Raw genomic sequence first — 26,401 nt, forward strand, 5'->3', positions numbered from 1 at the left:
CGGCGCGGCCGGCTCCCGCACAAAGGGCTGCTCTGTGGCGGTGAGTGACGGACGCCCTTTCATCGGGGCTGCTAACCTTTTGGCAGCCACCAGCAGACTGCATTCTGCTCTGCCGATGGGAGCACAATGCCACGCTGGCCCCTGAATGGACGCTGCCACCAAGGGGGCCCCATTCAGGGCGTTGGGAATCTCTGGGAGCATTGTCTGCGGCCGACGTGGGCGCAGAGAGGCAGTGCGGGGGTCCCGGCTCAATCTCCCCAGAGGGCCTCGCAGGCACATTTCCACCCAGGCCTGGGAAGGGCGGCCCGGTGCCCGCAGGCTGGGCCGGGGGACCTGGGTTAAGACCGAGGGGCACCTCGTGCCATCCTTGCAACTCTCCTGTGACTCGAAGATGATTTCAAGGTGAGAACCTACTTATGAAGAAAAACACCCAAGAGGAAGGCTCTGGTCCGAAATGTGTGAACTTGCAGACGTCAGAAAACAGGCTTTCTGGTGTTACTAGAGGGCAGGTTTTATGGCAAATAACAACTGATGTTTTGCGCCATAATTTCTTGCTTGAAATCTCTTGTTCTGAGAGGTTAGGAGGAGACAGACCTCTAGTTAGGGAAGCGTACCAGGCTCAGAGATGCAGGATGGCGGTGTCGGGGCCTCTGCATGGGGTTGGGGTCCCATCCACCTGGGGGATGGCTCGGACCCTCCCCGAGCCTCTGGGGGGCTGCGTGCACCTTTGTGCCCATGGAGGGTCCCTGTCAGGCACATAGCTACACCCTGGGGGGTAGCATTTTGGGCGTCAACCCAGCCGCAGAGACCAGCTCACACAGCCCTTCCTGGCCTCTCCCAAGCTCTCGGCCGTGAAATGAGGTTTTTTTCCACAAGTGACAGGGCTCTTGTGTCTCCCTTTGCAGTGTGGCCCGGCCAGGTCCGCAGGAACAATCTTACATCACAACTGTGAAATCCGGGCAGAAAGCGCCCCTTTGTCCCAAGCGTCTTCTCACAGATACAGTCCATTGTCACAGCGCTGAAGTTAATTTGGTCAACATTGGGACATTTAACTTTTATGTCCGGTCAAAAGAGTTGTTTCATGCTCATTTTGGGGCATTCAGAGAAAATGATTGCCAGAAAAATAAAGCTGCCCGGGGCGACTCCAAGCAATTAGTTCCCAGGGAGCAGCGGCGTGACGCGGCAGCCACACAGTGCCTTTGTCGCCCTGCGGGCGGCCATCCGTCAGCTGTCAGCCTCTCAAAGGCCCGCGTCCCAGGGCTTCTCTCCGGGCCGTTCCCAGAGCTCGCCCCGCCAGCCAGCCGGCAGAAAATAAAGCCTCTGGTCTCCAGGCAGGGGCAGGCCCCGTGCTAAGGATGCAGGTCGCCGGGACGCCCTGCCTGGTGGGCCCCCTGGGCGGCCGCTGTCCCCGTGTCGGAGCCCAGCGCCTACGGGGGCGTCCAGGCCGCACGGGCAGCCTCTTCGTTGGCCGGAGGGCAGGGCCCCCGCGTGTTCCTGGCATCGGGCAGGAGGGCGTGCGCGGTCCCCGGCCATCCAGGAACGAGCTGCTGTCCTGACAGCACGGGGCTGTGAGCCCGCGCGTCACAAGAGCGAGCGCAGCACCAGCGAAGGCGAAGTCAGGGCCCCGCTCAGTGCGCCTGCACCCTGTTTCCGTGTCCTTCTGGTCAGACGGAGTTGAGGGTGCCGCTGGGGCCCTTCCCCAGTTACCCGGGGCCCCCCCTTCCCTGCCCCCACCTCAGGCTCCGTGTGCCGGCAGCTGGCACGCCAAGGACCATCCCCAAGGGCTGAGGTCCCCCCAGCCCACACCAGGGACAGTCCCCGGGGCTGCGGATCCCCAGCCCACGCCAGGGACTGTCCCCGGGGCTGCAGATCCCCAGCCCACGCCAGGGACTGTCCCCAGGGCTGCGGCTCCCCCAGCCCACACCAGGGACTGTCCCGGGGCTGCGGCTCCCCCAGCCCACACCAGGGACCATCCCCCAGGGCTGCGGCCCCCCCAGCCCACGCCAGGGACTGTCCCCGGGGCTGCAGATCCCCAGCCCACGCCAGGGACCGTCCCCGGGGCTGCGGACCCCCAGCCCACGCCAGTGACTGTCCCCGGGGCTGAGGCCCCCACAGCCCATGCTGGGGGCCAGCACGCCACGCGGGGCAGAGTAAGCGTGCAGTCCCGAGAGTGGCTTCCAGGAAGGTGGGTCTGTTGAAGGCGGCTCAGAGGGAAGCCTGGTTGTCAGAAGCTCCCACCGTATTTTGCTGTTCAGGTTGTTCTACCCGAGCACGTGGCCTCCCCCAGATCCGAGACGAGCCCAAGGTTGGTTTCTACCACGTTCAGCAGTTAAAACTACCAAAAGAGGGCCCCAGCGTCCAGCTGGGCTGGTGGGCCTGACGTGCCCTGCCCCGCCTGGCACCCTGCCCACAGCCTGGGCATCACGCGGTGAGCTCACCCGTCAGTGGAGAGAGCCTCTGTCTTCAAGGCCTAACCCATTGATTTTTATGGCCTTTCTTGTGACTCTGCTCCTGAATTAGGCACGCTGTATTGATGTGGGCACACTTTTTAATCATAATAGCTACTGACAAGGTAATTAATTTTAAAACAACTCTTTTTCCTGCTGGTCCGAACAGTGCTATATTGAGATTAAAAGCGTAGGCCTCGCCCGCTCTCTGGCAATTGCCTCGGCGGACAGCCGCTCCATCTCGCGCCCACGCTGCAGTTATTGATGGGCGCGGGCCATTACGGCAGAAGGAGCGGGGCAAGGAAATATGATAAAGTTTAGGGCTTTAATGATAGAATTACACGACGAGACAAGCTGATGAAATCCGTCACCAGTCACCACGGCCGTCACGAGAGAAGCCACGGGGCCGGGTTCCAGGAAGGCTGCCCAACGCAGCCTCTCTCCCTGCAAACCCCTGAGCTTCTCAAAGTTGATTCAGTCCGATAGTAAATCTGAAATCTGTTATCTTGTATAAAAGGAAATTACCCCCAAATGGGCCAGTTGTCTGCTCACCCAGTTCTGCGTCGGCTGTTTATCCTGCTTCCTGGTCCCGGGCCCGTCCGTCCCCCGGTGGCGATCCCCGGGTCCATCTGTCCACTGTTGAGGACCCCCAGGTCCGTCTGTCCCCTGGCGGCGACCCCTGGGCCCGTCCGTCCCCCGGTGGCGATCACCGGGTCCATCTGTCCTCTGCTGACGACCCTCGGGTCCGTCAGCCGGGCTCCCGCTTCACCAGCCCTTCCATCTCCTGCTCGGCACCTCCGGCCTCTGGGGAAACCCCGGTAGGGTCCAGAGCCCACACCCGGGCTGACCCTGCACATCCCTCTGCCCCCGGCTGTGGCCGCCTCCCCCCCCCGGCCGCCTCCCACCCCCAGGAGCAGGAGCGGGCTGTGGCCCCCCCAGCGCCGCCCGGCCTCTTCCAGAGCGTGGGGGGTCCCAGAAAGCATGGCACCCTGGCCTTTCCCACCGCAGGAACAGGGCAGGTTCTTTAAAAACAAGATTGAGCAGAAACGCTGGCTAGAGAACGTGTGGTATCTGGGTGCTCCGGCCCGTGTCCTGCGTCTGAGCCATGTCCGTCGCCGCACTCCCGTGTGACGTGCAAACCGACACCGTGGCAGGGCGACGCCCGAGGGCAGAGGGTTTGCCTGAGTTCAGGGCTTTTCTCGGGGACCCTGCTCCTGGGCTTCTTAATAAACAGGGTGACAGGCCATCAGGACAAAGAGTGTAGGCGTGTGACATTTAAGGTACGCCTGCTTCCTCCCTTCAGCAGATCAAGCGGAAGCTTTGCCTCGGTTCAGTTTTCCTTAAAAAGTTAATAAATACAAAGAGGGAAAGAAAAGTGAGGCGTTGGAGTGGCATGAGGTCGTATGTTGGCGGGAGGTGGTCCCAGGTCCCTGCAGGGGTCACCACTCGCTGCCAGTCCCCTGACCCAGGGCCTCCTGACCCGGACACCCTGACCTGGGGCCCCCTGACCCGGGGCACTGAGGGTCGCCCCCAGGTCTTCCTTTAGAGGCAGCCCCCCTGGGCGGGGCGGGAGTCAGAGGCCAGAAGCTGACCCTGGGGGCCTTGGGGCCTCTCCGCAGGGTGGTGGGGCTGCCCAGCACAAGGCTGGAGGGCACGGGAAGCCCCTATCCCCCCCAGTCTCGTGCAGCCAGTGGTCGAGGTGGGGACCGTGGGGGCTGCTGTGAGTGGAGCAGGTTGGGGGCTTTTTAGAGAGCAAGGTGGTGGTTCCCGTGTGTGTTGCTCCCAGCTGCCCGCTGGGCTCCGGAGGCAGGGTGGGGAGGGGGCGGGGCTCGCCTCCTCTCCTTTCCTGGGGAGGGTGGGCTGAGCTCGGGGCCCCCCGGAGGTGGGCGACCCGGGGGCCACACCCCACTCCTGATGGGACACCATGCAGGTTCCCTGAGGCGCGTTCTTCTGAAGGCGTTTAACAGCAAAAGATTAACCTTTTCAAGATGGCTCAGGTCCCTCCTGCTGACCGTCTGTGGGTGCCCGGCGGGTGGGTGGGGTAAGGGGCGAGGCTGGTCCTGGGCGCAGGGCTCCCCGGGGTCGACCCTCTGGCCTCCCCGAGTTTTCACCCTGGGGGGTGTCTCCTCCACAGAAGATTTAACTTTAACGCAAGAAGCGACGTGACTGCTCATCGGCACTGTTGGTAATAATCTGTTAAAATATGTCCTTTCTCTTCAAACTTGTATGTGTGAGAATCAATCTGGTTAAACCCGAAAACAAGACTTTTCATGGAATTCAGCAACAGGATACAGCAGTTAATGTGCAAGAAAAACGTGGAAACAGCTGAGAAGATTTTTAGAAGAATTTCAGTGAGAAGCACATCTGTCAGGAAGTGCTGTTAAAGTGACAGGAACGGGACAAAGACATGCAGGAAAGGAGAGTCTCAGAAGACCCGGCATCGGGGACTCTGCACAGACTGCGGCGGGGAGGACTGAGCGTTCTCCTGAAGGGTTAGGATCAATCACTGCTGGAGAGACCCATGGACTCAAATCCAGTCCTCCAGAGCAATTCCAGATGGATTAAAGGCCGCCAACTCCGCCTGGAGAGGAGCCAGCCTGGGGGAGAATGCCCGAGGCCCAGCGGGGGAACGGGGGCGTGTTTTCTGCAAGGAACTCAAGGCCCCGGGGCAGTGCCGGGAGCACAGGGCTCAGGTGCTCTTTCCAGGGAAACCCCTGGGACTCAGGGCAGGAGGCAAGGAGCCAGGCAGGGGCCCTGGCGGGGAGAGCATGGGCCCGTGTGTGAGAGGAGCCACCGCCGGCCTTCCCGGCTGTAGGGGGACGGATGGACGGGGGATGGATGGGCGGATGGATGGACAGAGCCGCCCACCAGATGATGGCCCCCCGCCCAGCACCATGAAACGGCCGTGACACTGCTCCTGGTCAGCTCTTCCTTAACAAGTCCCTGGGAAGGACGGCTCCAGGGGGCTGCCCTCGCTCTGCACACTGGGGCCCGGTTCGGGGTAACCGGGCGGACATTTCTGAGTTGGTCGGGGGTGAGTGGTGCTCCCTGACTCTGCCTGCTGGTGACACGTGCTTTCTCAGAGCCCACCGCGGGCTGAGGGGGCGCCCCCCACCCTGGGCCCAGGGGCCCCGCCGCCCCGTCTCAGTGGGGGCGTCTGTGCAACCGCGGCTGGGCAGCGAGCCTGGGGGCCCGAGCCTACCTTCCCCCTGCTGGGGCGCCTGTCTGCCTGCGGGCAGTCCTGCTAGAGACAGCTCCCATCTTGCTTTGAGCCAGAGGTGACCGGCGCGGGCTTCCTTCACCCACAAGGCCAGCGTGGCCGGGGCTCTGCTGGCGAGATCACGGCCTCGGGCGCAGGCTGAGGTTGGGTGTGGCGGGCGGCTGGCGCAGGGCTGAGGTCGGGCGTGGCGGGCGGCTGCACCTGTGACCCCTTCCCTCCTCTCCTCCAGGATCAGCGACCAGCGGTTCCAGAAGGCGTCCTACTTTGTCTTCGGCGATTTCAACTTCCGGCTGGATTCCAAGTCCGTGGTGGAGGTAGGCTCCGTGGGAAGTCATGTGCGTTCGGTCGTGTTGTGTAAACAGCAGAGCTGGCGGCCCTCGACGGGCACGTTCCCGCCCTCCCGCTCGCTGGTTTGCTTACTGCAGGAACGCCCCGTGAAGAAGGCCGCAGAGTCACGGGGGGCGCTACGAAGCGGGGGCAGGAGGCTGCAGTGAGGATTCGGCTGGTCAGCGGCTCACGCCAGGCGCCCCCGCGTCCCTGAGTGCCTCCTGAGCCCTGGGGGCCTGGGTGAGGGCCCGGTAGCAGCAGGCATTGATGCAATCAGGTCAGACCAGCTGGGAGGTGCCCAGGTCCGTCAGGCCCCGGCTGGGGGAGCTGGTTGTCCTCAGTCGCCATGTTTCCCGACTCGTGGGGCTGCAGGCTGATGGCAGTGCCCACGGGGCCTTGAAGTGGGGGCTCTGCCTGCCGCCCAAGAAGCAGGTCCACCCAGGCCCAGGCCTGGTGGGGGCAGCGCACAGAGCCCGCCCAGCGTGGGCCCTCCGAGCGAGCGTGTGGGTGACCACATCCCCCGTCGTCTCCCTCTGGCCTCTCAGGTTCAAGTGACCCCCCCTTGCAGAAGGCTTCCTCGCAAATCTGAGCACTGGGGTGGGGGGAGCAGGTGCCTGAGTGTGGCGAGCGGCCGTCCACCCCTCCGGCGTTTTCAGATGAATGATGAAGGCCCGCGTTGGCTCAGTCAGCGGCAGGATCCACGATCCCCCAGGCGCGCCCCTTCAAGCCCCAGGCGATGCCCATGTGCACACAGCGCTGGGAGGTGCTCAGGACCCGGTGCCCGCAGCCACGCCCTCAGCCGCAGAGCCTCTTCGTGGGTTGAAAAGCCACATTGTCCCAACTTGAGCCCCGGACCAGGGCATGTCTGGCTGGTACTTGGGCCCGATGAGCCTGCTGTGCCCGGAACAGCCCCTGTGCTGGCCCAAGGCCCCGTGTGAGGCCGTGGCCAGACCAGGGCTGGCGCCCGGGGGCCACTGAGCCGGGCGCTGGGAAGGGTCAGGAGGTTTCCAGAGTGGCCTTCTCTTCCCCAGAAGGGCAGACACCACAGAAAGGGCAGTGGCTCCAGGACCGGGCAGGACTGTCCAGGGACACAGGCGCCTGGGAGCTCTGGTGTCCACGGGGGTGGGAGGGTCTCGGTGCGTGGCCCCCGGGGGGGGCACAGTGCCCGGCCCGGGGGGTAGGGGGGGCGCGGGCAGCTCAGTCAGGGACTCCTTACCAAGTGGGAAGCAGAGGACACGGCCCTGGGTGTGTGCAGGTGTGAGCAGGTGTGTGTGGAGCCGAGCCGACCACACACCCCCATAAAATGTTCGAGCCCACTCCCCTCCCCAGACCCGTCTGCCCAGCGCCCCTTCTCCTGACTCTTCACCTTCAGACCTTGGCTTGACCTCAGGGACCCGCCTGTCACCCTAGAGGAGGGGGCCCAGCCACACAGTGACCGCGCGGATGGCCAGTGCTGGCCAGGGTCGCAGGGGGCTCTGGCCGGGGTCCCTGGGGCTCTGGCTGGGGTCGCAGGGAGCTCTGGCCGGGGTCCTGGGGGCTCTGGATAGGGTCGCAGGGGGCTCTGGATGGGGTCCCGGGGTCTCTGGATGGGGTGTCGGGGGCTCTGGCCGGGGTCCCGGGGGCTCTGGCCGGGGTCACAGTGGGCTCTGGCCGCGGTCACAGTGGGCTCTGGCCGGGGTCGCAGGGGGCTCTGGCTGGGGGCAGGCAGGCGCTGCCCACGGCAGGGCTGCTCTGTCCTCCTGTGTGTTTGCCCTGAGCAGGCAGCCTGGCCTGCCCAGCCCAGCACCCTCGGGACACCGGGGCCCCACGTCCCTGACCACGAGGGAGAGTGAAAGCCGTGCTGCAGGGAGGAAGTGAGCCCCCCGTGTGCAGAGGGCTGCCTGCTCTGGGCATCTGCAGTGAGACCTTGAGTGCCAGCACACTGTTCTGAAGGCCCCCAAAGCCCCCAGGGTCTCTAAGACCACAGGCCCTGGGTTTCAGGAGGCCTCCGGCCCGCCCCTCCTCTCCCTCCCTGAAGGCCCGGGGGTGTTCATCTCGGGTGCCTTCCCAGCTGACTTGCATGAGGAACGACCCGAAACGCTGCTCTCTACACAACTCTCACCAATGGCCGAGTTTTCAGAGGAGCAGAAGCTCCTGCACAGGCCTTCCCTCCCAGCCCCGAGGGTCCTGCCCTGGCCTCCCCACCCTCAGCTTCCATGGCCCGGTCGCCCCGGGACCTGACCCATGAGACAGAACCAGCACCAGCCGAGCACCCGATCCTGCCTGCCTCTTTCCCTCGGCGACCACGCAAGAGCGGGTGCAGGGCAGTTATCTCGGCCGCTAACAAGTCGTAGACGCCCCACCTGCCCGCGTTGCTTCCTCGGGAGGCCCATTAACAGGCAGTGACTCCGCCGTGAGCTCCAGGTTGGGCATTCTATCCTGAGCTCCAGGTTGGGCGTCCTATCTCTTCATCGGGAGTCCCACTGACGGTGCTGCGGGCCCCGGAGGGACCCACGCGGTGACGGGTCTGGGGCCACAAGGGCCAAGGGGCCGTCTGGCGCGGGGAGGCGGGGGCCAAGGTCGCCCAGCGAGGGGTGTGGCCAGGACCACCTTAGGGCCAAGGAAGGTCCGGAGGGGCATGGTCGGGGTCCCCCTGCTCCCTGACCAGACGTGGTTGTTTGAGCGACAGCTCTTCTCAGTGGTGACTGGTTCCAGACGGCACAGCCGGGTGCCCTGGCCTCAGAGAAGCAGGGGTCCCATGGGGCGTGGAGGACGCACAGCGTGGTGCATGGGGTTGGGCCCACCCCTGTGTCCCGTCCAGTCGCCACACGGCCTTTGGCCCCAGGCGGGTGCAGCTGGTCAGGAACGTCACAGCAACCACGTGTGTCCTGAAGTTCCTGCTAAAGACGGCTTTGCCTGGCGGCACCTCCTGGGCGCGGCCTCGAGGCCCCTGCAGCGGCATCTTGGGGCTCTGAGCTCGGGGGCTCCCTCCCACTTTGTCAACTACGGGGCCCCCGGCACCCCTCAGCTTCCGCTGGTCCTCGCAGGCTCCCGGCCTGCCGGCCCCCCGCCCGTGTACGGACAGTCCAAGCAGACATGGGCCACCCGGAATCCAGGGGGACCTTGGCGGGAGGGCCGTGACCAGTCACATCTGCCGAGTCCAGTTCACAGCACGGCCTCCACTGAGTCAGGTGGAGCTGCCGCCCTCCCGCCAGAGCTGATGCCGTCGGTAACTCAGAAAACGTGCTTGTGGGCACGCCTAGCTCTAAACAGCTGAAGACAACCAAGCTCCCTCTGTTGGGTTAACTTCAGCAGCTTTCCTACTAAGATCTTCAACTTCCACCTGCCGTGTTAGCGTCTCGTGGACTGATGGCGTCTGCTGGCCAGCGGGCCGTTTTGAAAGGATTTCTAGCTGTGGATGCCACTTGGAGAAACTTGGGGAAACCAGAGAAAGCTTCCCCAGGTTTTCCCGAAAGGCCGTTGGGCAGAGGGGAGGGCTTCCCAACTTGAGCGGCAGCGTGAGAACCAGGCGCCAGGCGAGACCGCCGGGACTTTGCTGCCTCAGGGCTGTGGCTGTTACCGGGGAGCCGTGTGAGGGTGGGGGAGCCTATTCTTGGGGCTCGCACAGCCTCGGTGAACGGGGGCTCCAGAAGGAGGGGGTGGGGCTGGGGTGCCCCGCTGAGGACTGAGCCCAGGAGGTGCACCCATGCCCTTCGCCTACAGACAGCAGGCACAGGGCCTGACCTGGGGCCCTGGCCCGGGACTGACCCTCCCCCCGGGTGTGGGCAGCCCCAGCGGCAACCCCCAAGAGACGCCCGGGTCTGGTCTGCCCAGACCAGGTCCTGGGGCAGCAGAGACCACGCGGGCCTCAACCTGTGTTCCTGGAGAGGCCAGTGCCCACAGCTGGTGGGTCACCCCACAGATGGTTTCCAGATTGCCCAAGGTCAGTGTAGGGCCCAAGGCGACCCTGAGCAGCCCAGACCACAGTGCAGCCCGGTAGGTAAGGTCAGAGGGGACGCGGGCGGACGACGTGGGCGCATCTTCTCGCCTGGAGGTGACAGGTGACCCTCCCTGAGGAGGAAAGCCCTGGTCACCCTCTGCCAGCCCGATGAGAAGCCTGCTGGTTGGGGCTCTGGTTTCCATTGCTGATCCCCAGCCCCCGGGCAGCGGGTTCACCCTGGGGTGCCCGGGGTGTCCTGCTCCTGGGTGCTCACCCCACCAAATCCTAGGGGAGCCCCGAGGTGAGTCAGATCCTTCCCAGAGCAGCGAGGGTCCCAGGCAGAAGTGAGGCTGCGCCTGGCTGCAGCGGGCAGGGCCTCTAGGAAGACTGGCCGGCCGGGGGCTCCAGAGCGAGGTGGAGCCCCGCTGGCCCTCTGCAGCACAGGGTCTCGGGCGCCTTGCTGGGCACCAGCCTCAGAAAGACGTGCAAAGTGAAAGGCTGTCCCCCTGGAACTAGAGCTTCCCGTCTCAGATGCAAATTAATACGAACAAGCTCACAGGGCAGAACTGAGAAGATGGTCCAGCGATCAAGCCTGGCACCGCCGAAGCTGTAATTAAAACACACACAAGAGTAAACGCAGTGATCACGCGCCGTCTAAGGGGCTGCGCGTCCCGAACTGGTCAACGACGCTCAGCCCTGCCGGCGAGATTGCTCAGAGGCATGTTCCATGCCTTGCGTGGTGGCAGCTGGCAGCTGGGCGCCCAGCCGGCCAGTGACAGAGAGAGACAGCAGCGCCAGGCGCTCCCGTCCCCGCCAGCCCGGCCGCGCCCACCTGCCGCCCGTCACCGCCGACAGCCCCAGTGACGGCTGCGTTTTCGGAGGTTGGTGGCGGTTTTTAACACCCGGCTGCTGGCTGCTGACAGGTACAGGCTCAGGTGCCCCCCCGGGAACCTGGCTCCTCAGAGACTGCAGCCTTCCCAGCGCTCACGGTCCCAGGGCCCCAGGCCTCATCCCAGCAGCCAGGGCGGGTTCCCACGTGGCCGGGAGGGGTGTCGCCCCTGGTCATCAGCCAGGCTGGCCCTTTGCAAGGCTCCGTGAGCCCACCCAGCTTGTCTCTGCATATTCTTACTTCTCTGGTTAAATATATTCTCTGGAACTCGGGGAGGGCCTAGGAGGCTGACGTTTTTCTGCAAACTAGAGGCAGGTGGAGGACAGGGCTGGGGTCTGTCCCAGGAGGCCCCGGGGCGTCCTGCTCGGTCACAGAAGGAAGTGATGAGGGTCTCGGTCTCCATCCTGCCCTGTCCTGACCCCGCTGCCCCGCAGGCCTGAGCCCTGCTGTCTGGGGAAGGCCGCACCAGGCGTGTGGCAGGCCCCCCGGCTGGACCCACGGCCGCCCAGTCCTGCTGGACACGAGCCCAAGCTGCTTCCTTCCAGAAAGGTCAGCCGCGCTCCCCTGGTTTGCCCCGCCGGCCGCATGTGGGCACTGTCCCCTCGCCATGGGCCGGTAGGGAGTCGGCGAGCGTCTTGGGGCAGAGATGAAAGGGTCTTTATGGGAGTTATTGTTCTCTTGAACAGCTGACAGCGTAGAACAGAGAGGGTGCGGGCGCCTCTGACGTGGGCAAGGCCGCACAGCAGGGCCTCCGCGGACCGGGCAGCGGCGCCCCCCGCGGGGTCCATGCTTCGGGCCCTCAGAGTCCGAGGCTCTCGGCAGTCAAGTGATGTCTGTCGTCCCCGGACTCAGGGCTCTGCCAGGGAAACCTCTGAAGAGATGGTGTCACTGAGGGTCAGCGTGAACGGAGTGGGGGCGTGAGGGGGGCAGCTCCCTCTAGACGCAGGGCGACCCCGCCCCAGTGCTCTCCGGTGAGAAGCCCGCACGGGCGCTGCTCAGCCTCCGATCCTCGGCCGTTCTGGGACGGTGCCCTCTGTCTGTCGGGCAGGCCGCCGGACCCTGATAGCCAGGGATCTGTCACCAGAGGCGATCCCTGCAGGTGGGGTCCCTGCCAGCCCCTCCTGCAGCCTCACACCCTAGCCTGCACCGTGGAGGAGAAGGGGGGTGTCGCTCCCTCGTTCTCGGGGTGGCTGCTCTGGGCCCCAGTCTGTGCAGCTGACGGTGGAAGCTGCCCAGTGACATCGGTCTTCACAGCGTGAGTCCCCCGCCAGGGGCTGCAGCCGTGGCCCAGGCCCCTGGCCACAGACCCCCTGCCCCCACCCCTCCCAGCACGGTGGCCTCCTGGGCCTCAGGCCAGCCAGGCCACCCAGGGGCCCTGCGCCCGAGCAGGCCAGGCACGCTGGGGCCCCTGCCTCCTAGGAGCTGTGCGTCCACGTGTGCGCGCGCGTGTGGCGGGGAGGCTGAAAGGGATCCGCGGGCGCTGGCGGAGGACCTGGGCCCTGCCTGGTGGGCGGGGCTGCGCCAGCGTCCCTGACCCGCGGGGCACCCGCCATCAGCCTCTGGCACTTTGCGCTCCATGACGCGTCAGTGCCCAGAGTCGGGCCCAGGAGCCCCCACAGGCTGGCCTTCGCCCTCCATCCTGAGAGGCGGGTCTGGGCGGCGGGCTCGTGGGGATGCGGGGACTGGTCCTCCAGAGCCCAGTCCCACGTGAGCGGCCTGAGCCCGGGGCCTCCGAGAAGGCCGTGTGTGCACACCTGTGTCCCGGGGCTCGAGGCAGGTGGGGGCTGGGCCGCTTGGTCCCAAGAGGAACACCGAACCTGTTCCGAGGTCTGGGCCTTTCCAGCTTCACTCCCTGCGCCTGAAACGCTGCCCAGGGCAGCCACTCACTCCCCAGAGCGAGGCTGCCGTCCTTGTCCAGGTGGGGTGGGGACGGGCCTCCCTGCGGCGGGGCCCCTAGATGACAGTAGCCGTGTGGTGGGCGGCCAGCCGAGGGTCCTCACGCTGTGGGCACCACCTTTAGCGCCCCCGGGACGGGCCTCCTGTCCAAGCTCTCTCCTGCAGCCCCTCGGGCTGGCCCCGGAACGTGCTAGCTGCTGAAGAGGGGACGGCGGCCACGGCCAGTCGGCCTCTTTGTGCCCTGGCTTTGTTTCCGATTTCACGCTATCAGAGGGTCCGCATGTTTCCTGCGTGAGGTTGTCAGGGGATGAAAGCCCCAAGCAGGGCGCACGGAGCCCACCCACCAGCCTGGCCCCCGCGGCCTGCCTCCCCCCGTCCCGGATCCCGCCTGTAGGTGCCCGGAAGGGCCAGCCTGCAGCAGGGACCTGTGCTTTCTTCAGACCAGCGCCTTCTTCCCCGGACGAGCAGGAGACCCGTCCCTCAGTGGCTGAACCCAGCTGGAGGGGCTCGCCCGCTCTCCATGGAGCTGGAGCCGGGGCAGGGCGGGGCGGGGCGGGGCAGGACGTGGTGGCCCTGCATTTTCCAGACACACGGCTCCGTTTCAGGCAGTGGAGGGACCCCAGCTCTGCGGAGCTGTGTCCAGTCCGCGGGCCACAGCGTGTGGCTGGCTTCCTGGGGGGGCTGCCGGCTGTCCTTCCAGCAGGTCCACATCCCGTGGGGGGAGGCCACCCGAGGCCCTGCCGGGCTGGGCTTCACAACTTCAGGAAGCCGCTGTCCAGTAACTTTTCATTTGAAGGCCAGTTTACTTTCCATTTGATGGGACAAAGGTTAATCCCTGAAGGTCTTAGAAACCGAGTGATCTGGGCAGAGACGAGGACCCCGTGGGCTGCCTCCCACACCCCTGACGGGGAGAGGCCTCAGCACTGGCAGACGGGCCCCACCACGAGGGTGCTGGACCCCGTGGGCACGCCGGCCCCTGTCCGTGGTAAGAGCGTCCCCACGCACTGTGTCCTCAGGGTCACACACGAGCAAAAAGAGAAGGTGCGAGGAAGGAGCTGGAGCCGGGGCTGCCTCCGGGGCCAGGCTGCTTGGCGGCTGGTCTGGTTCGTTTAAGCCCTTGCGCCCCCTCCAGGTGGGGGAGAGCCGCAGGGAGGACCCTGAGCAGGTGTGGGGGGGGGCAGTCCCACCCCCGCCCCCCAAGCCTGAAACAGCCTCCCTCTGGCTCTAACACCCAGTCTGGTCAGGATAAGTTGGGGACAAAAGTGTCCTCTGAGCCCAGCCCCTTCGCGTGTGGTCCTGCCGGGCCCAGGGGCAGGGTGAGAGCCCTGGCCTCGGCCTGCGCGGGGCCCCGACCAGCCTCCCTGCTCTGTTAGCTCTGTCACGGTCTCCCTGACACCCCCAGCCCCATGCGTGCCCCCCCTGTACACGCTGCATGTTCCAGACACCGACCGCAGGTGCCCGCCTGCCTGACCTCTGCGGGTCCTTTGGCAGCTGGGGGTGCAGAGGACCCCCTCCTGTGGTCCAGCATGCTGGGTGCGGACAGAAGCAGGGTCTGTGGAATCACAGCCATGACTGGGCTAAAGCCTAGCAGGACGTCGTAAACAGACGAGGCGCTGTGTGACACCTGCTCTCTCTTGGAGTGCACCCACAGGAGAGCCCCGACGCTTTTCCTCACCATCTAAAACTCAGCAACCGCAGCAAAGAAACGGCTGGTGTGCCTCTGACCTCTGCACACCAAGCTTACTCTACACTTTTCCCCAAAAGCGCTTCTCGACCTGTAATAGAGATCCCTCAGAACAGAGACCCCCCAGGTCAGGCGTTACTCTGGCCAGGACGGCCCTGACCAGCTCCTGGCTGACCCCGGGGCGGTGGACCCCCATCCTCGGGTGAGGGGCTGGCTGTCCGCCCCTCACTCCCTCCATCTGGCAGAGATCAGAGCGGGTTCTGTAAGGCCACACTCACGGGCTCACGTCTTGGGGCCTGAGGGGCTCCACCAGCACTGAAATTTGGACCCGGGGTGGGGTGGGGGGGCGCGTTTGTGCTGCAGAGGGGAGCGGGCCAGCCGCGCAGCGAGAACACCACAAGCTGCCTTTCCGGCCCTGCCGTCCTGGGGGCCCTCATGGTGCCTGTCCTTGGCAGTGGCTGCGTCGCCAAAGTCCAAGCAAAAAGCCCGGGGCCCCGAGTGCCAGTAAGACACCCGCGTCACCCTCCGGTGCCTCCACACGGCCACTGATAGCGAAATAAACCTCAGATGGTTCTTTAAAAACAGCATTTGGAGAATTTTTTTCTCCTTTGAAAAGAGGAAAATGCCTCTGTAAGGCAAGCCGGAAAGGCGCTGTCCCGGGCTTTCTGCTCCAGCGGTCACGGCTGCGGCTGAAAGGGGAGGCCTGGGCGCCCTGAATGAGGGGCTCCGGCGGGTGTGGGAGCGGCCGCGCGCGAGGGGCCGGCCAGGCAGATGTGTATCCGCTGGGAGCCGGTGCGAGGGGGAGAGAGAGCGTTTTTTTAAGAAGTTTGCAGCAGCCGCCTTTGGGCGAAGACTATGAGTTTCCTCCGAGTAAGCCGTCTGCCCGCCAGGCCTCCCCATTCACCGCTCTTAAGCCCCGTAGCACATTAGCATCTGGATGGCTCGGCCTCCTCGCGGGCGGTGGGCACGCCCAGGCAGGGTTGCTGGGGCCCTTGTTCTAATCCGGCCATTTGAAGGCGGCCAGACTGATGTGTGACACATGAGTCCAAAAGCCACTTTGGGGGCTTGACCTGATTAGCTGTGTGTGCCCTGAATGTCAGTGCCCCCCCGACAGTGCCAGCCACCCCGGGCCTGAGCCCCGCTGACCTGATTAGCTGTGTGTGCCCTGAATGTCAGTGCCTCCCCTGACAGTGCCGGCCACCCCGGGCCTGAGCCCCGCTGACCTGATTAGCTGTGTGTGCCCTGAATGTCAGTGCCTCCCCTGACAGTGCCGGCCACCCCGGGCCTGAGCCCCGCTGACCTGGTTAGCCGTGTGTGCCCTGAATGTCAGTGCCCCCCCCACAGTGCCGGCCACCTCGGGCCGAGCCCCGCGCTCCACCGCAAGGTCCTCCCACGGGCTCCTCGGATGAACGGGCGTCTTCAGGTCAACATTAGTCCTGCTGCAGCAGTCCTTCTTCTTTATCTTTTTCATAAAAACTATGGGGACAAAAAAAAAATGGCTCTATCGAGGTATAACTTACACACAAAACAAAATCTGGTTGTGGCCCCTGGCCCCCGCAGTCTCTCTGGACCCTGCGGACAGACTTTTCCGAAGGGAGGTGCACGGCCCGCGTCCTCGTCAGCACTTCTCCGAGCCTGGCCGTCTCTCAGCCCTTCTGGAGCGGTTCTCTCTCCACTGTACGTGGGTCTGGCCAGTGCTGCCCTGCTGCCCCTGGGCCAGGCTCCGGGTTCGTCCTGACTTTGGGGAGGGACCCTGTTTACCTTCTTGCTGTGGCCTGTCCTTGCCCCACGCCCAGGGTGGGGCAGGACCGGGTGTACCTGCTGGGAGGCCTGGCCCCCTCCCTCTGCGCCCCCCGACGGCCTCTGCCTCCCTGCCGCCCTCCAGGTCCTGCCTGGCTGCTCTCCACCGTCGTGGCCGTGGGGCCTCCTGGGCCCCTGGGTCCACAGAGCAGCCTGGACGGAGGGCAGAGGGGCCGGCCGGGCGCTCAGGAGGAGTGAGCCCCCAGCCCAGCCGGACAGCGAGGACGGAGGGACCGGGTCGGGCGGCCAGGCGACAGGTCTCGGACCTGGTTCCTCCGTGTCTTTCCCAGACTCTCTGCACAAAGGCCACGATGCAGACCGTGCGGGCCGCGGACACCAACGAAGTCGTGAAGCTGATATTCCGAGAGTCAGACAACGACCGGAAGGTGAGCGCAGAGGGTGCGCAGGCGCCCTGGGGAGGGGCCCCAGCTCTGACCCGGCGCCCCCGTGGCCCCGCCGTGGGGAGGTGCCCCGCCCTGGAAAGGGGGCCCACCTGCTCTCACGCCCCTCTGCACCCAGTGACCCGGCCTGGGGAGGGCCCCTGCTCTGACCCTCCCCCCATGGCCCTGCCCTAGGGAGGGCCCCCTGCTCTGACAGCCCCCTCTGTGGCCCCGCCCTAGGGAGGGGCCCCCTGCTCTGATGGCCCTCCCCCGTGACCCCCCCTGCTCTGACGCTCCCCCCCCCCCCCGCCCCCCGTGGTCCCGCCCTGGGGAGGGGCCCCCTGCTCTGACGCCCCACCCCCAACAGGTGATGCTCCAGCTGGAGAAGAAGCTCTTTGACTACTTCAACCAGGAGGTTTTCCGGGACGACAACGGCACTGCGGTGAGTCCCGCCATGGGATGTGTGGTTGGTCCCCCGCCGCTGCTCTGGGCAGTGCTGACCCCCGGCCCTCCCATCACTTCTGGCTGGGCCCTGCCTGGTGTGCCTCCTGCCTCTGGCCAGGCTGCATCCACCTGCCTTACTGTCTTTGACGGGCAGAATAGCCCTTAGCCCTGGGGACCCCCCAGGTGAGAGGCAGAGGGCTGACAGCTTTGGGTGCAGACCCTCTCTGTTCAGGGCCCACCCACTGAGGCCTGGGCTTCCTTTGGAAAGAGGAGAGACTGTCTTGAGAATTTGAGGGACATCCTCTGCCACCAACCCCGTGTGTGTGTGTGTGTTTGTGTGTAGTGAACCACGTGTGTATGTGCAGAGTGAAGTACACGTGTGCATGTGTACAAGAAGGAGACTGACAAATCCAAGGACAAGAAGTGTGCAGTGAAGTGCACACATGTGTGCATGTGCAGAGTGAAGTACACATGTGTGTGCAAAGTGAAGTACACGTGTGCGTGTGTGCATGTGCAGAGTGGAAGTACATGTGAACAGACCCCTGCAGCTTACCCCCGCTCCTGTGAGCAGGTCCCTGCACAGACTGCCTGCACACGGGCAATGGGAGGGCTGGGCTGGGGGCTGTCCCGTGGTGTGAACGTCAGCTGGACCTGCTTTGACCCATTCCTCTGGCGCCTGTGTGTTATCAGCAGGTCAGCCACGCCTGCAGGCAGCCTCCCCCACCCAGGTGTGCCCTGTGCCCCCCCTTCCTGAGGCCCTGGCTGCTCCCCCACCCTGGTGAGGCACTGTCTGTACCACGGTCCCCACTTTTAGCTCCTGGTTACCCCACCGAGACCACTGTGACCTCTCAGGGCCGTCTTCATCTCAAAGGCCAGAACCGTGTGCAGATTCAGCCCCTGTCTGTCCCTCCGCCCCCGTTCAGCCCTCTGTGCTCCGGGTGCCCTGGGCAGCCTGGTCACCCACAGACTCTGGGCAGTACCTCTGCGTCACATCTCCTCAGGCCCCACGGGGGCTCTGTGCCTCCCTGAGCAGTGTCCACCATCTGCACCCAGAGAAGGGCACGTCTGTCTGGATGGGGGACTGTCTAGCTGTCCGGCAGACCCTGCCAGTCCCGAGTCCCTGCACAGAGCCGCCCTGCCCTGCCTGCCTGCCTGCCTGCCCCTGGGAAGCCCCCATCACCCGCCGGGACCTCTCACCTCTCATGTCCATTGGCTTTGGGGCCTGGACTCTCCACCACCTAATCTGCCCCCACCCCCGCCCCCGGCCCCTGCCCCTGCCTCCTTCCTGCACCCCACCCCCTCCGACCCCCCCTTCCCCGGCCTGGAGCTCAGCCGGGCCCAGTCACACGGCCATCCACTCAGCCCAGGTTTGAACCCACCGTGGGGGGCCCAGCCCTCTTCTGTGAGGCCGCCTCCCCCACTGCACGGGTTCACCCCGGCCCCAGGCGCTCCCGAGCCTCCTCTGCCGCTTCCACCCACCTGGTGTCCTTGGAGACTGGCCCACAGCCTGTGAACAGCTGGCTCCTCGGGGACCCTTGGGTCCCAGGGAGGTGGGCTCCTCCTGCGTCCCACAGCGTGGGGGGTGGGCCCAGAGCCCCGCTGGCCTTCCTTACTGCCTGGGAAGTGTGTCATCACCTGGAAACAACAGACATCACCTTAGACATAATTTTATTTACATATTATCTTGTGAAACCATGCTTTCAATGTGGAGGAAAATTAATTTGAATATCTGGGAGAAGTTTGAGTCTGCTCCTAAGATGAAAAGACGTGATGGAGTCGAAGCAGAGATGAGGCCTCCACGAGGGTTTCTGGGGGGCCCCTGGGCCCCCTGGTCGGGTCAGGAAGCTCGGGGGCGGAGGCCTCATGCCTCCCAGTGCAGGGCTGGCTCCACGGTAACCGCGGCCCCCTGCAGGAGGCGGGCGTGCAGACCCCCAGGGGCCTCCGGACAAGCGCTCACCTTCAGGGTGAGACGCCCACCAGGATGGATGTGCAGCTCAGCCACGGCCCCGGGTCCATCGCATCCTTGATCAACCACTGGTCTTGTTCCCGCCTGACAGAAATTTAATTCAAGCTGGCTCTGAAAATAATTATTGTATTTTAAGAGTAGTAATCATCGGCCGGGACATGATTGAACGTGTCCATGCCTATTGACTTTTTCTATGATTTATAGCTTTGTTTAGTCGATATTCCCATCGAAATTGTATAATTAATTATAAGTGTGGCTGTCAGGGCGGCAGGATGGAGTGCCCTGGTGAGGATTTGGAGAGATTAAATTCTCCGCGGCTGTCCCCGGGCAGGCGCGGGAGTGTTCCCGGCGCTCGGCCCGTCAGATGGAGATGTTTTCTGTGTGTGTAGCACCTGCTCTGGCTCCGCCGCATCGATTTTCCAGCCTCTTCCCTTCATCAGCGCCGTACCTCTGCAGCAGCAGAGGCAGGCGTGCAGCCCGGACTGTGCCTGGCACATACGGCCGGCCGGCCGCTTCATCACTGTCCGCACACGCCCTGCGCTGTCCCTCACTTTGTGATCAAGAAGAATGTTTACGATACATGAGAAATTGGTCATCAGGCTGTGAAAAATCTCAAAGAGATACAGATTCCCACTTCAACAGAAATGCAATATCATTCCTGAAACACGGCGTGCTGGCCTCCCGTGGATGCGGGGCAGGGAGCCCTCCACGGTAGCGAGAGTCCAAGAGGTCAGATCACGGAATGCTTGATAAAAATTCTGAGACTATTTAAAGGAAACAGAGAAAGAATCAGAAAGATAAACACCATACGCTCAAAAGTCCAGGCAGATGAAGACACACAAGCGGCTCTCACAGCAGCCAGGGACGGGAAAGTCCCCCCCAGGGAGCGGAGTGTCCAGACGGACAGAGCGGGCCGGGCATGGCGCTCATGTGGTGGGTCGTGGGCGGGACACAGGAGGGACGCTTGGAGCTGGCAGGGGTGGGAGGCGTGGTCCTCAAGAGCTCGGGGCGTCTGTAGCAGGACACCAAACGCCAAGATTGAGAGCAACCCCAGCACCAGACCCCCCACGGAAGGACGCTGGTGGCGGGCCTCCGGGGGCGATGCGCTGCGATGCTGGCAGACTCCGCGGGGGTCAGGGCCGTCCTCCTGAGCTGCAAAGGCCGAGCATTCACGTTCGGGAGGCTGTGGATGACACGCTTGCTGTCTCCCTGTGGGGGTGCGTCCTGCGAGCGTGCTGTGAGGGTGTCTCCAGGCACACGTGTGTGCACACCTGTGTGAGCCCAGAGCTGGTCCAGGCCCCACACTCATGCTTCACCCTCCCTGCAGACTTGTTCCCCACCCCAGGCACCCTGAAACACCGACTCGGGAACCTTCCAGAAGTCGTTTGGCCCCGGCTGCTCCCTGGAGGTGGGGGCAGGAGGCTGCTTGTGCCTGGGAGCTGAGGGGCTCTGGCCCCAGCCCCCACCCCCACACAGCCCCTGCCCTGTGCCTCCCCTCCCCCCAAAACCCTTTCTGCACCCCACTTCTGGCCCTGCACCCCTAGGCCCCCAGCAGGGGTGCTGAGTGGGGCGAGGTTTGCCACCGGTGCCTCTTAGCAAACGTGGGCTCACGGTGGCAGCCGTGGGACCCAGCCTCCAGCCTCACCAGGCAGGGTCGGCGCTTGGTGGCCACTGGGATCAGGCGGCTGTGTCTAAAGCGTCCTGTTTGTGCAAAAGGAGCCTCAGTCCCCCCACCCCCGTAATCACCCCCAGGAGCTCCTGCCAGGAGGTGTCCGGCCTGCTTCCCCCTGACTCACCCGAGGAGGGCGGCCCAGCTGAGGGCTGGCCTGCTGCCCGCGGGCTCTGCAGGTGGCTTAGGTAGAGCCTGGTGCCCAGGGTTGCTCTGCACACACGGCGTGCAGATCGCAGGGCTGAGATGGCGGGAGCAGAGAGGGCCGTATGGCCTCGGACCTGTGTGATGCCGTGCTCCCCCACGTGCCCAGGGCGCGTGTGGCCGCAAGGCCCGCCTCCTGGAGGTGCAGTGCCCATGGGCGTGGCTCTGAGGGGCCTACCAGGCCAGTGCCATTTGCGGTCCTCTGGGCGAGGCCCACACTCTCGAGTGTGACTCCAGCTGGACCCTGCCTTCGGGCGAGGGCACCTCAGAGTGACTCCAGCGTGGCCGTGGCCGCACCCTGCATGCTCAGTGGGACAAAGTGGCCCCAGTTGGACAGCACCGGGCCTCACCCTGGGGCCTGCAGGACCGCCCAGGGCAGCCCTGGGCAGCCCTCATGCAGGGCAGGTGCCGGGGTCTGAAATCACGGTGTCCCTGCCCAGGCTGTCCGGTGCCCCCAGGAGCGCAAGCCCAAGTGACCCTTATCTTCTTTTTTTTTCTCAGCTATTAGAATTTGACAAAGAGCTGTCTGTGTTTAAGGACAGACTGTATGAACTGGACATCTCGTTCCCTCCCAGGTAAGGACTGCCCACTCTCTGGACCACAGGGAACCTCCCGTCCGTGCTTCTGTGCCCCCCATGCCTCCTCCCGCCCCCTCCCCAGCCTGGAGAGCGTGGTAGGGGCTGCTCTCCTCGGTGCCGACACTGCCTCCCAGAGGCGCCTACGAGGGGCCGCTGAGGCAGTGCCAAGCTCTGGATCTTTCTTGGGCCGTCGGGACGCGGGTGTTGGTTCTCTTTCTCGGGTACGTGAGCTTTTGTGGTGTTTTGCTCTGGTGTTTACAGAATCTTGAAATCCGCGGCAATAACAGCGTGCTCCTCCCTGACCCGCCCGGGGCCGCAGGGGGCTGGGTTGGGGTGGGGGGAAAGAGAGCCAATTACAAAATGGCCCAGGACACTCAGCCCGCTCAGCCACCCCAGGCCCATCTGGAGGACACGGACGCCCCCCACGGCTGCTCCCCCGTCTCTGTCGTTTTACAGATGCCAAGTGGGAATTCTTACCACTTGGGAGAAAACGGGCCTTGGGCAGTTTCGGGGAATCGTCCTCAGGGAGCGAGGCCGCTGGGAGCCGCTGCAGGTGGGGCTGAGAGTGCCATCTGCTCCCCCACCCCCGTCTGTGCCAGGCCTCGGGGGAGGTAAACACGTCAGATCCGCATCAGAGGTCCTCCCGGGCTCCCCGTGAAGCTTACCCTACTTCCTGAGCCTCACTCCAGAGGTCAGACGTCCGCTGGACCTGGGACTGCCTGAGTCCAGACTGGCTGAGGTGTCTGGGTGCCTGCCACTCACCGTCAGCGCCCAGACCAGTGATTCGAGGTGCAGGGGCCAGACAGGCAGGGATATGGCCCCCGGGGGCCTGGCGGGCACCCAGCAGCGGCTCCGATGCCTGGGAGCCCGTGCATGACTCAGCAGCTGGGCCTGAGCGGGCGGCCTCAGCAGCGCGTCCAGGAGCTGCCCCGCCGCGTCGTCCTTGGGCTCTGATGCAACTGAAGCAACATCAAGTGTGCAGTGACACGAGCCGCCAGGGACCGCTGGAAGCTGAGGCCGTCCTGAGGGACCGGTTTCCCCCCGCCCTCTGGGGGCGGTGTGGGGGTCCTGGGCATCTCTCCCGCTTGATCAGGGTCCACACGCCTCCCTCAGGGCTGCGGCCCGGCCAGGAGGAGGAGCTGTGGACATACGGCTCCCCAGCAGCCCAAGCAGGTGGCTGTCCCTGAGCTTCTCCAAACCTCGCAGCCTGGACGTTCAGCCAGGCACAGAGCGCAGAAGGCGCAGGGGGATGGGCCCGCCGGGAGACCCAGGACTTTGTGGTCGCTCTGGTGGCCGAGGGACATACCCCCATCCCGCAGGCAGCAGAGAGACAGGCACGTCAGGGCTCGGAGGGACCGGGCGGCCTGCACAGACCTTGGACTTGAGCCAGGCCCCAGGGGTGGGCTCTGGGGAGGGGTGTGGCCCCCAGGAGGGGCGTGGCCCGGCGTGGTCTGGCCTGTGAGATCCTGCTGGTAGGTTGGGGGTGGGGATACTTTGGTGCCAAGTGGGAGGAACTCTGGGTCGGTGCCCACGCTGTGGGCACCCGGAGGTCACCTGCCCTCTTGGGCTCACCTGCCTCCGGCCTGACGGGCTCGTGCGGCAGGAGAACAGCCTGAGATGTTCTGCCCTTGTCCTGGAAGCATGGACATCCTGTGACCTGGTCGGTGTGTTAGGGCCATGCCAGCTCTCCAGGAACGGTGTCCCGTCCTTGCAAGCACGTCTTGGCCAGAAACCTTTCTCTGGCTGGAGGTGGGGCTGCCTCCTGAGGGAAGGTGGTCTGGAAGGGACAGGGGGTGGGGGCCACTGGGAGCCCCATTGGTCAAGGGGTCAGACTTTCTCCGTTTAACTGGGAAGTAGCATTTCAGGTTCTCTGGGGTGGAAAAGGTCATGGTTTACAGACTAATCCGTGGGCTCCCTGAGCTAAGGGTGCCCGCTCACAGCCCCTGACCTCCCAGCCTGCATGCAAAGCCTGAGTCTCCAAGGCAAGGCCATCCAGGCCACTGCCTGTGTCACCCACCCCCCCACCACAGCACAGGTCATCAATCCCTCCCCCACTGCCCGGGTCACCCCCCTCCCCCACTGCCCGGGTCACCCGCCCCTCCCCCACTTCCTGGGTCACCCATGCCTCCCCAATGCCCAGGTCACTCATCCCTCCCCCACATTCCAGGTCATGGCCCCTCCCTCACATTCCGGGTCACCCACCCCTCACCCACATTCCAGGTCACTCATCCCTCCCCCACATTCCAGGTCACCCGCCCCTCCCCCACATTCCAGGTCACCCGCCCCTCCCCCACATTCCAGGTCACCCACCCCTCCCCCACATTCCAGGTCACCTGCTCCTCCCCCACATTTCAGGTCACCCACCACTCCCCCACTTCCAGGTCACTACCTTATTATCCCTTCCCCCACTACCCACCTTCCCCTCCTCCAGTGCCTGGGTCACACCCATCCCCTCCATTTTGTTCCCTCATGTTTAAAACCATGTTTCTGACCATTGGGTGGCTCTCACAGCCCCGTGTCTGGAGAGCTGTCCCAACACTGGGAACCTGTCAGCAGAAGCAGCTGCACGGACGTGGTTAGAAACAGTGGCCGTTTGGTACCCAGATGTGTTCTCTAACTGCCAGAAACTAAGTGATCCCAGGAGCTTTCACTTTCACTTTTCACTTTCACGCACTGGAGGAGGAAATGGCAACCCACTCCAGTGTTCTTGCCTGGAGAATCCCAGGGACGGGGGAGCCTGGTGGGCTGCTGTCTATGGGGTCGCACAGAGTCGGACACGACTGAAGCGACTTAGCAGCAGCAGCAGCAGTGCTGCCTGTGTGTGTGCAGGCATGAGCTCCTGTGCACACGTGTGTAGGGTGTGTGCACAGAGGATCGTGCGTGTGTGTATGTACTGTGTGCACTGTGCCAGCACGTGTGCCTGATGGGGCCCCCGCATGGGTGTGAGTGCCTGTGTGTGCAGGCATGTACTTGTGTGGGTGTGTGTGCAGGATGCACGTGGTCAGGTTACAGGCTAATTGCATGTGTTTGTGCAGTGCACGTCGGCATGTGTGCATACGGTACCATAGTGCACAGGTGTGGGTGTGCACAGGTGTGAGTGTGTGTCCATGGTATGGACGCACGTGTGTGTGTGCAGACATGGTTATACAGGCACAGGTGTGGATATGTGGGTATGTGTGCGTGGCTGTATGCAGTGTGTCTTGTGAGTGTGGGTGTGGGTTGTGTATGCACATGTGCATGGGTACGTGTATACCTGGGCCTGTGTGTGGTGTGTGTGTGTGAATACATGTGTGTACAGGTGTGCGTTGCATAGGTGTGGCTGTGTGTGTGCATAAGCTCCTTGTGCACATGTACATGGTGTGTTCACATATGAGCAGACAGGAACTGGCACGTGTGTAGATTTTTATGTGGGGGTATGTTCATGATGTGTTCGTGACTTTTTGTGTATGTGGTACAAAACTCATGTCTATATGTGTATACATGTGTGTTTCCTAGGTGTATGCATTCCCTGGGAGTGTTACCTGGGTGTATGGCTAGGGTGTGTACCTGGGTGTGTGTATTATCTGGGTGAGTGTGTTGCCTGGGAGTGTATCTGGTGAATGTGTACCTGGGTAAGTGTGTACCTGGAGGCTGTGCACCTGGTAACTGTGTACCTGGGTGGATGTGTACCTGGTGGCTGGGTACCTGTGTGTGTGTGTGTGTACCTGATGGGTGTGTACCAGGTGGGCGTGCTGCCAGGTGGGTGTGCTGCCAGGTGTGCAGGGATGTCCTCGGGCACATCTGCCTGCTCCAGGGCATCCTGTGCCTGGGCTCTACCACGCTGCCCTCTTTGTGGTTAAAAGGTGGAACCTCCTGGCTCTGTTGCTTCTGTCGTGGCTGAACCCCCTGGGGATCTGTCCAGAAGCAGCACTGGCCAGGGAGGGAGACCACGTCTGGGTTTGTCCACGTGACCTGTCACAAGGAAGGGCCGCGCTGGCTCCTCTCCACACTCCCCAGGCCTGCATGATCCTGACTGTTCTGTGAAAACGACTCCTTCTCCCACTTGGGCCAGGTGGTCACGACAGAGGCTCATGGGCCCGGGGCTGCGGGCTCTTGCGTTTGTGGAGACGGCCTGTGCTCCACTGGCTGTCCAGCTTCGGCATCTCCTGGGGGCAGGGGGTGATGGACAGTGTCTGAGGGACAGTGGCCACCCCAGGGCATCCAGCTTGTCAACCAGGGAATTATGCGCCATGGGCATCGCTGGTGCCAGCAGACAGGTGGTGCTGACAGCAGGGGATACTCAGTGGCGTTCTCTGGCTGGCACACCTGGTTTTCAGAGCCTCTCTGCACCTCCGCTCTCATCATCCCAGCTGTGAACACACTCCAGGTCACACTGTCATTGGCTTGAAAACAAAAATGAAGTGAGACGGCTTAGCAGGCTCACCCACCAAGGTGCGGCAGCGGCTTCCTGTGACGTGAAAGGTTCTCGCCGCGCACGCAGCCCTGTCCAGACCCCTGCCCTCGGGACAGCGCCTTCCAAACCTCCCTTCCCTGAGGTCTGAGGGTCCCACCTTCACGTGCTCCCCACTCCTCCCACCGACTCCTAAACCGGCTCTCACAGGCTCGAGATCCAGTCCAGGAATCATTCTTGTGGCCTCTGCCTGTGCGGTGTGGGGTGGGGCCACGCGAGCACCGTGACAACAGCAGGTAGCATGTCTGTGTGACCACGAACACAGAGTTTACCTTCCAGCCCCCAAAGGATCTTGGGCCCCTTGGGGGTCCACTCATCACAATCAAGAACTCCCCAAACCTAGAAGTAACCAAAACGCTTCCAACAGTGGATAGATGCTTGCTGCTGAAACGGGTACGGGAGCAAACAGGAAGCAGGGTCCCAGCAGCTGGCTGTGGTCAGGCGCCTGGGTTGGGAGTGGGCTGCTGAGCCCCTTGCGCGGGGCTCTGCCTGGGTACGTGCCTCGGGGCGACCGTGACCAACACACTG

The 26,401-nt window shown here is 63.9% G+C and overlaps 1 protein-coding gene and 1 long non-coding RNA gene across 4 annotated transcripts in view; one reads left to right on the top strand and one right to left on the bottom strand.

Annotated features, from left to right (window-relative positions):
- The window catches only part of INPP5A (inositol polyphosphate-5-phosphatase A), a 144,352-nt gene that overhangs the window by 112,298 nt on the left and 5,653 nt on the right, over window positions 1-26,401 (top strand). For 2 of the 3 annotated variants that reach the window (XM_061403912.1, XM_061403913.1), the window contains exons 9-12: window positions 5,897-5,981; window positions 16,473-16,568; window positions 16,930-17,004; window positions 21,347-21,420. In XM_061403912.1, the coding sequence (XP_061259896.1) occupies window positions 5,897-5,981; window positions 16,473-16,568; window positions 16,930-17,004; window positions 21,347-21,420 (330 nt within the window). Of the gene's footprint in view, window positions 1-905; window positions 1,369-5,896; window positions 5,982-16,472; window positions 16,569-16,929; window positions 17,005-21,346; window positions 21,421-26,401 lie in introns of those variants that run through there. The other variant, XM_061403914.1, reaches the window with a different exon arrangement.
- LOC133239582 (uncharacterized) lies at window positions 15,823-16,538 on the bottom strand. Its single transcript, XR_009733900.1, has 2 exons — window positions 16,449-16,538; window positions 15,823-16,116 (listed from the first exon to the last, which is right to left on the bottom strand). It is a non-coding gene; the product is annotated as an uncharacterized LOC133239582 (long non-coding RNA).

The sequence above is a fragment of the Bos javanicus genome, chromosome 26 (genome assembly GCF_032452875.1).
Source record: "Bos javanicus breed banteng chromosome 26, ARS-OSU_banteng_1.0, whole genome shotgun sequence".
Lineage (NCBI taxonomy): Eukaryota > Metazoa > Chordata > Mammalia > Artiodactyla > Bovidae > Bos > Bos javanicus.